The sequence below is a fragment of the Microcaecilia unicolor genome, chromosome 11 (assembly GCF_901765095.1).
Source record: "Microcaecilia unicolor chromosome 11, aMicUni1.1, whole genome shotgun sequence".
In the NCBI taxonomy this organism is placed as follows: Eukaryota; Metazoa; Chordata; class Amphibia; order Gymnophiona; family Siphonopidae; genus Microcaecilia; species Microcaecilia unicolor.
Genome location: NC_044041.1, coordinates 174,033,239 through 174,047,069, shown reverse-complemented (window position 1 = coordinate 174,047,069; position 13,831 = coordinate 174,033,239). Strand labels below are relative to the sequence as shown.

The window sequence follows — 13,831 nt, the reverse complement described above, 5'->3', positions numbered from 1 at the left end:
AAGCAAGCCTCTCATGAATCGAACGACTAAAGGCTCTCCAGAGATGGCTTTACTTTCCACACGATAATGGTAAGCACTAATCGCACTAAGGTGATTCCTTACTGAGTTGGTCTTGAGGCCAGACTCTGATAAGGCAGAAGGTATTCAAGCAGGTTCTGTGCAGGGCAAGAACGAGGTTCTAGGGCCTTGCTCTCACACCAAACGACAAACCTCCTCCACTTGAAAAAGTAACTCTTTTTAGTGGAATCCTTCCTAGAGGCAAGCAAGACACGGGAGACACCCTCAGACAGACCCAACGCAGTGAAGTCTATGCCCTCAACATCCAGGCCGTGAGAGCCAGAGACTGAAGGTTGGGGTGCAGCAACGCTCCGTCGTTCTGCGAAATGAGAGTCGGAAAACACTCCAATCTCCACGGTTCTTCGGAGGACAACTCCAGAAGAAGAGGGAACCAGATCTGACGGGGCCAAAAGGCCGCGATCAGAATCATGGTGCCGCGGTCTTGCTTGAGCTTCAGTAAGGTCTTCCCCACCAAAGGTATGGGAGGATAAGCATACAGGAGGCCGGTCCCCCAATGAAGGAGAAAGGCATCCGACGCTAGCCTGCTGTGTGTCTGAAGTCTGGAACAGAACAGAGGCAGCTTGTGGTTGGTCCGAGAGGCAAAAAGGTCCACCAAGGGGGTACCCCACTCTCGGAAGATCTTGCGTACCACTCTGGAATGGAACAACCACTCGTGCGGTTGCATGACTCTGCTCAGTCTGTCGGCCAGACTGTTGTTTACGCCTGCCAGGTATGTGGCTTGGAGGAGCATGCCAAACTGGCAAGCCCAGCGCCACATCCCGACGGCTTCCTGACACAGGGGGCGAGATCCGGTGCCCCCCTGCTTGTTGATGTAATACATTGCAACCTGATTGTCTGTCCGAATTTGGATAATTTGACAGGACAGCCGATCTCTGAAAGCCTTCAGTGCGTTCCAGATCGCTCGGAGCTCCAGGAGGTTGATCTGAAGATCCTTTCCCTGGAGGGACCACAGTCCCTGGGTGTGAAGCCCATCGACATGAGCTCCCCACCCCAGGCGAGATGCATCCGTTGTCAGCACTTTCGTGGGCTGTGGAATTTGGAATGGACGTCCCAGGGTCAAATTGGTCCGAATGGTCCACCAGTGCAGTGAAGTGCGGCAACTGGTGGAGAGGCGGATGACATCTTCTAGATTCCCGGTGGCTTGAAACCACTGGGAAGCTAGGGTCCATTGAGCAGATCTCATGTGAAGACGAGCCATGGGAGTCACATGAACTGTGGAGGCCATATGACCCAGAAGTCTCAACATCTGCCGAGCTGTGATCTGCTGAGACGCTCTGGTCTGGGAAGCCAGGGACAGGAGGTTGTTGGCCCTCGCTTCGGGAAGGAAGGCCTGAGCCGTCTGAGTATTCAGCAGAGCTCCTATGAATTCCAGAGACTGGGTTGGCTGGAGATGGGACTTTGGGTAATTTATCACAAACCCCAGCAGCTCCAGGAGGTGAATAGTGCACTGCATGGACCAGAGAGCTCCTGCCTCTGAGGTGTTCTTGACCAGCCAATCGTCGAGATATGGGAACACATGCACTCCCAGCTTGCGTAGATATGCCGCAACCACCACGAGGCACTTTGTAAACACCCGTGGGGCAGAGGCGAGCCCAAAGGGCAGCACACAATACTGAAAGTGCCGTGTGCCCAGGCGGAATCTGAGATACTGTCTGTGAGCTGGCAGTATCGGGATGTGAGTGTATGCGTCCTTTAAATCCAGGGAACATAGCCAATCGTTTTTCTGAATCATTGGCAGAAGGGTGCCCAAGGAAAGCATCCTGAACTTTTCATTGACCAGGAATTTGTTCAGGCCTCTCAGGTCTAGGATGGGACGCATCCCCCCTGTTTTCTTTTCCACAAGGAAGTACCTGGAATAGAATCCCTGCCCTTCCTGCCCGGGTGGTACGGGCTCGACCGCATTGGCGCTGAGAAGGGCGGAGAGTTCCTCTGCAAGTACCTGCTTGTGGTGGGAGCTGAAGGATTGAGCTCCCGGAGGACAATTTGGTAGCAGAGAGGCCAAATTCAGGGCGTATCCGCACCGCACTATTTGGAGAACCCACTGGTCGGAGGTTATGAGAGGCCACCTTTGGTGAAAAAATTTTAACCTCCCTCCGACCGGCAGATCGTCCGGTATGGACACTTTGAGGGTGGCTATGTTCCCATGGATCCAGTCAAAAGCCCGTCCCCGGCTTTTGCTGTGGAGGTGCAGGGGGCTGCTTAGGCGCACGCTGTTGACGAGAACGAGCGCGCTGGGGCTGTCCCTGTGCCTGACGAGGCCTTCGGGTCTGCTGGGTGTACCTAAGCTTGGTAAAAGCATAGGGCGCAGCCTGCCGGGCATGGGAAAAACGTCCACCTGCTGAGGTGGATGCTGAAGGCGCCCGGTGGGAGAGCTTGTCGAGGGCGGTTTCCCGCTGATGCAGTTGGTCCACCAGCTGCTTGACCTTCTCGCCAAAAATGTTATCCTCCCGGCAAGGGACGTCGGCCAGTCTCTGCTGGGAGCGGTTGTCCAGGTCAGAGGCACGCAGCCATGAGAGCCTGCGCATCACTATACCTTGGGTCACAGCACGAGATGCCACGTCACAGGTGTCATATATACCCCTGGACAGGAACTTTCTGCATGCCTTCAGCTGCCTGACCACCTCCTGAAAAGGCCTGGACTGCTCTGGCGGGAGCTTGTCAACCAGGTCCGCCAGTTGCTTCACATTGTTCCGCATGTGGATGCTCGTGTAGAGCTGGTAAGACTGGATGCGGGTCACGAGCATGGAAGATTGGTAGGCCTTCCTCCCTCGAACTCCGTGCCCTCTTGAGAGCAGAATCCACGACCGCCGAGTCATGAGGCAATTGGGGCCGCATTAACTCTGGGTCCGAGTGGATTCTGTACTGGGACTCTGCTTTCTTGGGGATGGTGGGATTAGATAATGGTCGCATCCAGTTCCGAAGCAGTGTCTCTTTGAGGACATTGTGCAACGGCACCGTGGAGGACTCTCTAGGTGGTGATGGATAGTCGAGGACCTCGAGCATCTCAGCCCTCGGCTCATCCACAGAGACCACGTGAAAGGGAATGCAAATAGACATATCCCTGACGAAGGAGGCAAGGGAGAGGCTCTCAGGAGGCGAGAGCTTCCTCTCTGGTGAAGGCGTGGGGTCGGAGGGAAGGCCCACAGACTCCTCTAAGGAGAAATATCTGGGGTCCTCCTCCTCCCCCCACGAGGCCTCTTCCTCGGTATCGGACATAAGCTCATGCAGCTGAGTCCTCAACCGGGCCCGGCTCGACGTCGAGGCACCGAGGCCTCGGTGTCGTCGAGCGGTGGACTCCAGCGCCGGCGGGGACGAAGCTCCCTCCATCGATGTTGACGGGGACTCCACCTGCGTGGCGGTCGAGACCGGCGCCGCAAGCGGCGTCGGTGTCGAAGGCCTCGGCACCGGGCTAGAGCTCGCCGGCGCCACAGTCAACGGCGCCGAGGGCGCAAGCACCCCTGGCGCCGGCACAGCCTGGTGCACCAGCCCTTCCAGGATCCCCGGAAGGATGGTTCGGAGGCACTCGTCCAGGCCCGCTGCCGGGAAAGACGGGGGGGCCGGTAGAGGCGTCGGTGCCGGAAGCTGCTCGGGTCCAGGAGACTCCACCGAAGTGCTGGGACCCTGACGCGTCGGTACCTCCACTACCGAGGGGGACCTTTCCTCTCAACGCTGACGCTTACTCGGCGTCGACTCCTCTCCAGCGCTGGGGGCCGGATGCATCGATGGCGACCGATGACGGTGCTTCTTTGATTTTTTGCGGTGCCCGTCATCGGCGCCAGGTGGAATGGAGGAGGAGGAGGTTGATCCCCCTCGTTCTCGAGGGGCCGGGTCAGACAGGGTTCGGTCCCGAGGGCCATGAGCAGAGGGAGTGACCGGGGCCGATTGCCCACGCGGCCTCTCACCCCTACCGTCACCGGAGGACCGGCGGGCCAACGGGACCTGTACTCCTGGGGTCGATGCCATCGGTGCCGATTTCGCGGACATCGATACCGGTACCGAAGAACCGGCTGTCGATACCGATGCCGTCGAGGCCGCAAGTTCCAAAAAGACGGTCCCGAAGAACTTGCCTCGCAACTTGAGTCCGTTTCCGGAGACCAAGACACAAAGTACACGACTTGGTATCGTGCTCCGGCCCGAGGCACCAAGCGTGGGTGTCGGTCTGCGAGATAGGCCGGCCGCACCGACCACACTTCTTAAATCCACTCGGGACCTTCGAGGACATCGACGGAAAAATCGCGTCGGCGAAATCAAAGTCGTCGATGGTGGCGGTAAAATCACACCTCGAAAAACAACTCGACCGCGCGGCCACAAGGCCGCAACGCGACGCCCCCGCTAGAAAACGAGGGAAAAAAACAGCGCGTTCTTTTTTTTTTTAACAAAAGAAAAAAGCTTTTGGGGAACACGCAATGAAGGAACTGAAAAATAATGAAGGTTCGCGAACAACGCGACGGTTTTCCGGGGCTGACTAAGAGAGAGCGGTAAACATGACTCTCTCCAGGCGCGGAAAAGAAAAGACTGGCGGGAACGGTCACGCACGGGTGGGAAGACGGCCGCGCATGCGCGGTGGGCGTGCCCTGCGTGCGGACCGCCAGCGAAGCTTCTTCCGGTTGGTGGGGGCTGCCGCGGACGTCACCCAGTCATGAGAACAAGCAGCCTGCTTGTCCTCGGAGAAAAGGCTGTTTACAATCTAAAAACCAGGAAGAGTGAAATGAAAGAGAACTACAAAATTTGAACAGGAAAGAACAGTCATACATACAAAGCCACACAAGCCTAGTAGGAGTAGTGAAATAATAGTAAAGGACGTAAGAAGCAAGGTCTAGGGAAAGGGCAGAGAAATCAGAGAAACTGCAGTCCACCTAGATCAGGTCAAATACAAGATGGAAAAACCAGGTTTTTAAAGCAGTTTTACATTTTCCCATTGCTGGTTCTTCTCGAATGGATAGAGGCAGAGAGTTCCATAAAAAAGGAACAGAAAAAAAAAAAAGCAGAGCCTTTGCCAGTTTTGCTTTGAAGGGGAGAGATCAAGCACTGAGGGTTTCAGGTGAGGGGAAAAACTCTCCTAATCCCTGTAGTGGAGGTGCTGCTCAGCAGCAGCTCTTTTGTGGAACCTAGATGACCTAAGTATCAGGTATAAATCCTGACATCCATCGGTTAGCACATTAATGTTCATTCCCCTTATGAAATGGGGAATACATGTTTATATGTTAGGCCCACATTAGTCCCACCTTGAACATTTATTTATTTAGATTTTGCTCACCTTTTTCAGGTGGTAGCTCAAGGTGAGTTACATTCAGGTACACTGGGTATTTCTCTGTCCCAGGAGGGCTCACAATCTAAGTTTGTACCTGAGGCAATGGAGGGTTAAGTGACTTGCCCAAGGTCACGAGGAGCAGTGGGATTTGAACTGGCCACTTCTGGATGTCAAGACCAGTGCTCTAACCACTAGGCCACTCCTCCACTCATGCCCTAACCACACCCCCTTGCCATATGCGCATTCTTTATTTTCAGACATTCATATCCCAGCTTTGTATAATTGGGACTTAGACGCTTATGTAATATAAACTGCCAGTTTATGCACATCTAAAAGTTATAAACATTAATTTAACTTACTCGCCATCACACAACATTTAATAGTAACATAGTAAATGACGGCAGAAAAAAATGATCAGTTGGCCTAATTAGTCTTCCCATTTACACGTTCATATTATTATGACTTGTTTTCAACAAAATGAGTGGTATATCAAATGTTTTAAACTATTAAACTATATCCCGGATGCCAGCCATAAAATGTGACCATTTGTAAGGTATCCACCACTTATATAAGACAGGTTGCCATTCTTCTTCTAGTTTTCCAGTAAAATACTTGCATTATTTGGGAACGGTTGGCTTGAGGGATGAGCAGTAGGATACAGACCTGTCAGCTGTAGGACTGGATGGCTCAGGGGATGAACATGGGACTACAGATGGTCATGTCTAGGATGGATAATTCAGGGAACAGAACACAGAGATATAGGGGTTTATAACTATGCGCCTACATTTATATGTCCAGAACATGCCTGCTCCATAAAGGAAAGTAAGCGCCTATTTTCCTTATTGAATACTAGTGTAACTGGGTATACATGGTGTGAGCCAAGGAGGTTTTGTGACAGGAGATGTCATGAGCCTATGTAGCCCATTCTGTGGGTTGAAGCCAGTGGGTGGAGCTTGCCGCCATATTGTGTGACCCCCAAACCTTCGCAGATGCTATGAAAACAATAACAAACGTGATGCTTATGACTGCCCACGTGTGTGTGCTTTTTTTTTAATTTGAAAGCTTCCGATATGTTTTTTTTTTTTAATTTGAAAGCTTCCGATATGTATCCCGAGGGTTTTTTTAAATCTCTAGACATGGAGCAAGTGGGCCCATCTAAATATAGACATATTACTGCCAACTAGCTATAGTTACACACTTAATTGCCCTTATAGAATAGGCTCAGGGCATGCATAAATTGGGCCTAAATTATTCAGCTCATTTTTTTAACTGATCACCGGCCATCTTCCGACACAAATTGGGAGATGGCCGGCGATTTCTCAAGGGCGGCGAAATCGGCATAATCGAATGCCGATTTTTGCCGCTTTTAACTGCACTCCGTCGCAGAGCTGGTGAAATTCAAAGGGGGCATGTCAGCGGCAAAGCAAAGGCGGGGCATGGACGGGTTTACCAGATGGGCGGCTTTAGGAATCACCTCCCCAAACTCCCCCAGTGGTCACCAACCCCCTCCCACCCAACCCCCCCAAAAAACCTTTTTTGCCAGCCTCTATGCCAGCCTCAAATGTGATACCCAGCTCCCCGACAGCAGTATGCAAGTCCCTGAAGCAGTTTTTAATGGGTGCAGTGCACTTCAGGCAGGCAGACCCAAGTCCACCCCCCCTACCTGTTACGCTTGTGGTGGTAAGTGTTGAGCCCTCCAACCCCCCCCCCAAACCCACTGTACCCACATGTAGGTGCCCCCCTTCACCCATAAGGGCTATAGTAATGGTGTAGAGTTGTGGGGAGTGGGTTTTGGGGGGCTCAGCACCCAAGGTAAGGGAGCTATGCACCTGGGAGCTATTTGGATATTTTTTGTAAATTTTTAGAAGTTCCCCCTAGGGTGCCCGGTTGGTGTCCTGGCATGTCAGGGGGACCAGTGCACTACAAATGCTGGCTCCTCCCACAGCCAAATGCCTTGGATTTAGCCAGGGTGGAGATGGCCGCTTTTAGTTTCCATTATTGCTGAAAAACAAAAGCGCCCATCTCAAACACGGCGATCTCTGGCATTTGGCCGTTCCATCTTTTTCGATAATACGGTTCCAGCCAGCTGTTTGCGGCGCCGCCAAAATAGATTGCCGGCGACCTATTTCGCAGGCGCCGTTCGATTATTCCCCTATATGGCATCCAGTTATAGAACTGGCCCAATAGAGTATATCACCTCCACAACTGTATTGCTAGGACTGGGTGGTTTAGGAGATGGACATACTGTAGGGACAGGATGGCTCTGGGGACAAGCAAAGGGGATAGAGAGGCTCATTTTCAAAGCACTTAGACTTACAAAGTTACATATGTTACTATGGGGCAGTTTTTATTTGGAATGCATTACCATCGTATATTCACTTACAGGTAAACTATATGCAATTGCGCAAAGGCTGAAAACTTTTTTATTTGATAAATATTAAGTTTTTAAAAAATCTTTATAATTTCATGTAATTCATGAGATTGAAGGGGGACAGACTCAAGAAAAATGTCAGGAAGTATTTTTTCAGGGAGAGAGTGGTGGATACTTGGAATGCCCTCCCATGGGAGGTGGTGGAGATGAAAACAGTAACAGAATTCAAATGCGTTCAGAAGGAATCCTGTTCAGAAGGAATGGATCCTCAGAAGCTTAGCCGAGATTGGGTGGCAGAGCCAGTGGTGGGAGGCGGGGCTGGTGGTTAGGAGGTGGGGCTAGTGCTGGGCAGACTTCCACGGTCTGTGCCCTGAAAGTGGCAGATACAAATCAAGGTCAGGTATACACAAAAAGTAGCACATATGAGTTTATCTTGTTGGGCAGACTGGATGGACTGTGCATGTCTTTTTCTGCCATCATCTAACTATGTTACTATTTGTGACTTTCTTATTTGTGAACCATCTTGATCCTCAAGCTGGGAGTAATATTTTAGACTAGATTAGATTAGGCTTTTAGCATTTCAGTACAGACACTTCAAATTGTAGTATCAGCCTAGTAGAAAGATGAGTAACCTGTTTACATCTTAAATTAAACAGAGATTAACCAAAATTTTTAGTTATTACAGCACCTCACATTGATATCTCTGAATTACAGTTGAGGTTAGATGGTATTCCTTTAAAAATAGAATCAGAGTTAAAATATAGGGCACTATGATGGATAAACATCTGTCCTTGGAAAAGCATTCACAAGTAGTGATTAACAGGATATTTGGGGACTAATTTTCAAAGCAATTAGACTTATAAAGTTCCATAGGTTATTATGGGGCTCATTTTCGAAAGAACAAAACGTCCAAAAAGTATCATAAAGCATCATTTGAACGGATTTCTTCTAAAAATTTCCAAACTGGTATTTTCAAAACCTATTTTGCAGACTTTATGTATGCATTACATCTGCGGTGCATTCAAATCACAAGGGGCAATTTTAGAGGTGAGATTAGGGGAGGCTTAGGACATGCCTAACACTTGGATGTTTCACAGCCATAATGGAACAAAACGAAAATGTCTAGGGCAAAAAAACCTTAACGTTTTGGTTTAAACCTGTTTTTATAATGAATAAGGCACAAAAGGTGCCCTAAATGAACAGATGACCACTGGAGGGAATCAGGGATGACCTCCCCTTACTCCCCCAGTGGCCACTGACCCCCTCCCACCCCACAAAGATGGGAATAAACATAGTACTTGTAGTCTCTATGACAGCTTCAGATGTTATGGCCAGGTCTATTAGAACAGCATACAGGTCCCTGCAGTAGTGTAGTGGTTGGTGTAGTGCACTATAGAGAGGAGAACTCAGGCCCATATCTCATTCTACCTGTTACACTTCTGGTGGAAATTGTGAGTCCTCCCAAACTTACCAGAACCCTACTGTACCCATATATAGGTGCTCCCTTTACCCTAAGGGCTATTGTAGTGGTGTACAGTTGGGGGCAGTGGGTTTTGAGTGGGCTTTGGGGGACTCAGCAGACAAGATAAGGGAGCATCGGTGAGATCTGTACATGGGAGCTTTTATATGAAGTCCACAACGGTGTTCCCTAGGGTACTCCATTGCTCTCCTGGGTTCTCTGTTTTTCACTTGTACATTTTGTTTTTTGAAAATGGACCAAAAAGATAAATGCACAGAGCACAAAAACATGTTACAAGTGATATTTAAAGAAAAAAAAAAAGATAGACACTTTGCTGTTTGGAAAATGGTTATATTTCCTATTCGGATTTGGGACATTTAGAATAAAACAACTAAAGTCTGATTTCGATATCATATCGAAAATGCCCCTCCATGTAGCTTTGTAAGTCTAAGTGCTTTAAAAATGAGCACCAGAGTCTATAAACCTCTAGGAAGAAATAGGTGGTGGGATTGTCAGAGGGAGAGAGAGCCATGACATCAGCACAGATTCAGAAAATATTATTTATTTATTTGTTGCATTTGTATCCCACATTTTCCCACCTATTTGCAGGCTCAATGTGGATTATAAAATAGAAAACCTAAAATGCAATCTTTTCAAGCTATCAAGCGCAGAGACCACAAGGAACAAGCGAATAAACCCTATCTGTGGCTTGACAAAGTGAGCTGATCCATGTTTTCTTGTTTCTTGGGGCAGGAACCTGTGACCATGGAGGTCTGGTAAATGTGACTAAGCCATTTGTGATGCAGCTGAACTGGAGGGGCTTCAACTACAAGTATGGTGGATGGGGAAGGGACTCATTTGTGAACACCAGCAATAAGAATTTGCTCTGGGTAGCTGCTCTGAACACTGATGCCCGAATGATGCAAGTCGTCCGCTTTCATCCTGCCTATGATGACCTCCTGCTCTACAAGAACCCCACTGATAAGACCCTCTCCCGTAACTATGACTACAGCAACTGTGGACAGGGTAGTGGGATGATCCTTTACAATAACTGTCTCTACTACAATTGCTACAATTCTCGGTACATGTGCCGGATGAATCTGGACACCAATGCAGTACAGCGAATGATCCTGCCTGATGCCGTCTATAACAACCGCTTCTCTTACGCTGCTGTTACCTACCAGGACATGGACTTTGCTGCTGATGAAGAAGGGCTGTGGGTGCTGTATTCAACTGAAGAAAGTGCTGGCAATATCGTTATTGGGAAACTCAATGTCACTTCTTTTGCTATTGAACGCGCTTGGGCCACCACACAGTACAAGCCTGGGGTCACCAATGCCTTTATGATCTGTGGTGTGATGTATGCTACCAGACCCGTGAACACACGCAGAGAGGAGATCTTCTACATGTATGACACCAACACGAGAAGAGAAGGGAGACTGAGCATCATGGTGGACAAGATGATGGAGACGATTCAGAGCCTACAATACAACTCCAATGACCACAAGCTCTACATGTACAATGATGGCTACCTGGTTACTTATGATGTCACTTTTTTGCCATCCTCAGAGTGACAGTGAAGGGTTCCCAAGCTCTCTGATGAGGGTCAGCACTGGGCCTGGTCTGTAGATTTGGGTTATCAGATGGCTCTGGATCATTAGAGACAAGCTGAGGCAGTCCTGGATTCATTACTCCCATTGTATCTATGGATGCATAGTTCCAACGACTTTAAGAGAAGTAGGAGCTATGCACCTATAGATGCAGTTAAGCAAAACCAGGACTAAATTCACTATCTCCCATGGCCCTGAATTCCCTGATACCTTGATCTATAGGAGCATTTCACTTGATTTTCAAAAAGGTTTAACTGAGCAGGAAAAGCTGCTGCCCAGTTAAATCCCACTGAACGACCTGGCACACGATATTCAGTGGCACTTAACCGGTTAGATTAGGGGTGGGTTGGGGGCAGAGTGTGGGTAGCATGCCTAGTTAGCCGGTTAGTGGTAATTTTCAGCGGCTAACTGGCTAAGTAACCGCATACAGTTAGAACAGCATAAATGCTGCCCTAACTTTGGGGTCCTTTTGCTAAGCCTACGTACGCCCAATGTGCACCAATTCTGAGTTATTGCCCGGCTACCGTGTGGCCAAGGTGGTAATTTCATTTTTGATGTGCGTCCAAAATGCTCGTCAGAAAATATTTATATTTTCTGGCAGGCGGGCGGTAATCGGCATTTGGGCATGCGTTGACCATTACCGCCCAGTTAACGCATGAGACTTTACCACTAAGTCAATGGCTGGTGTTAAGGTCTCAGACCCAAAATGGATGCATGCCAATTTTTATTTTGCTACATGTCCATTTTCGGCCCTACCCCAAAAAAGGCATTTTTTTACAGGTGCGCTGAAAAATGATCCTGCGTGTGGCTAAAACACGTGCCTACACTACCACAGGCCATTTTTCAGCACACCTTAGTTAAAGGACCCCTTTTTGTGATCCAGGCACCTGTCTGAATATTGGCCAGTGCCTGATTAAGTTCCAGGTGACCATTGAAACCCAGATATTCAATGTTGGAACCTGTGCATACCTGGGCATTAAATATCAGGGGTCAGTTTAGCTTGCGGCTATGAGCGGCTCAGATGCTGCTTTCCGCCATGGCTGAATATTGGGTGGATTATTTTTTGCTTGAGTTGTTCTATTGCTTATTAAAATCGCATTTTAAAACAAATCTGTTGTCGTTGGAATTGTGAGGCACAAAGAGATAAAGTACCATCTGATGACTAATGCATTCATTATCCCCCCTCATTTCATAAACTTGCATGCACAAATGTATGCAGGCCCCCAAATTCCATAAAGGACGTTCAAATTTGCATGCCCAAATTTGGTGCAATCCTGAGACATGCACACAACTAAGTTGGATAGCGAGCCAATTAATGTCAATAATTGGGCTCTATTATAGATGTCGATTGGCACCAATTTGAATTTGTGCACACATCTTGCTATGTGTTAGTCTATAAAATTGCATGCCCAAATCCAATAGCATGTATCAGAAAAAGGGGCGTGGCCATGGGAAGGGCATGGGCGGGGTAAGAGGCGTTCCGGAAATTTGCACACAGTGTTATAGAATACAGGGGATGTACACCAAAATTGGGCTCCAGGAATTACACCTGATTAAGTTCTGGTGCCCAAATGAGGGTGTGGGAATTGGCGTTATGTGCTCTTCTATAAAGTGGGATCAACTTATGAGTGCCCTTTATAGAGTAATGCTGTATGTCGGTTTATTTCTGGCACCCAAATTTGGGCACCATTTTCTGAATCTAGTCCTTAGCGCATAAAGTTGTACACATAAGTTATAGAATAATTATGTGTGTTACTTAATTGCTAAATTAGCTGCTAATTGGCCTTAAGAACTGATTGGTCATAATTGGTGTTAATTGGTCTTAATTAGCACAGATTTACAGTTATACGTAACTTCCTTTAGACCAGATTCTACAAGATGAGTTTGCAAAATCCATAGCATGCAACAACAAGGGGGCATGGACCTGGGAGGGGCATGGGTAGGGTTAAGGGCGTGCCCAGCACTTACACTCACACCTTATAGAATACTAGAAGTTACGTGCCTAACTGCTCACAGTTAAGACATAAGACATAAGCATCGCCATACTGGGACAGACCAAGGGTCCATCGAGCCCAGCACCCAGTGTCCAACAGCGGCCAAAAGAACAAGCATTTCGTCCCACCCATCCCAGAAATAGTGGATTATTCCTACGTCCATTCAATAACATTCTATGTCCTTTTCCTTCAGGAAGCCGTCTAACCTTTTTTTAAACTCCGCTAAGCCAACAACTCCAACCACCTTATTCAGCAACAAATTCCAGAGTCTAACCATGCGTTGAGTGAAGAAAAACTTCCTCCGATTCGTTTTAAATTTACTACACTGCAGCAAGCATGTAACTGTAGACTTAAGCTAGTATTTGAAAATGGGAGTTACTGCGCACAACTGCTGTTTTAGAATTCACATTTAGCAAGTATTTTACCAGCACCTAAGGTTAATCTATTTATAGAGAATTACCCCCTATGGAGGGGAGGATGTTTAGAAGTGACGAGCATGGAGTAGTGTTTTAGTTGCTCAGGTAGGCACTTATAAAATTGGCCTAATGCATATATACATAAAATTAGGCACTAGAAAAACATATTCAATATTCAGCCACTTACCGCCGATGGTGTTATTCCTGGATATTCAAAACTGGGACCTATGCAGATATTCATCACTTAAGTGGCCAGGGGCTACTGCATAAAATAGGACTGACTTTTATGTGGTCCCATTTATGCGGTAAACCTAGCCGCTTAAGGCGATATTCAGCGGCACTTACCCCGTTAAGTGCTGCTGAATATTAGTGTCTAGCCCCAACCACTGGCATAGCTATGGGTGGGCCTGGGTGGGCACAGGCCCACCCATTCTTGCCTTAGGCCCAACCAGTCTAGTACTCCCCCAAAACACCTCATTGGCAGTACCTCATTCTCTCTCTTTCTCTTCTCCTCTGGCATCTGCCCCTTCCCCCCCTCACACACACTCAGCATCTACCTGTCTCTCTCTCTCTCTCTCTCTCTCGCTTTCTCTCTCTGAACAGCCCCTTCAATGGCCTACCTCCAAGCTGGGTGGACCTGAATGGGAAGAAA

At 48.4% G+C, this 13,831-nt stretch overlaps 1 protein-coding gene across 1 annotated transcript in view; it reads left to right on the top strand.

Moving 5' to 3' along the window:
- Positions 1–10,741, top strand: part of LOC115480664 (olfactomedin-4-like) — a 29,859-nt gene extending 19,118 nt beyond the window's left edge. The window contains exon 5 of the mRNA XM_030219491.1: positions 9,913–10,741. Coding sequence (XP_030075351.1) covers positions 9,913–10,733 — 821 coding nt within the window. The 3' untranslated portion in view covers positions 10,734–10,741. The remainder of the gene's footprint in view (positions 1–9,912) is intronic.
- Positions 10,742–13,831: the final 3,090 nt, after the last annotated feature.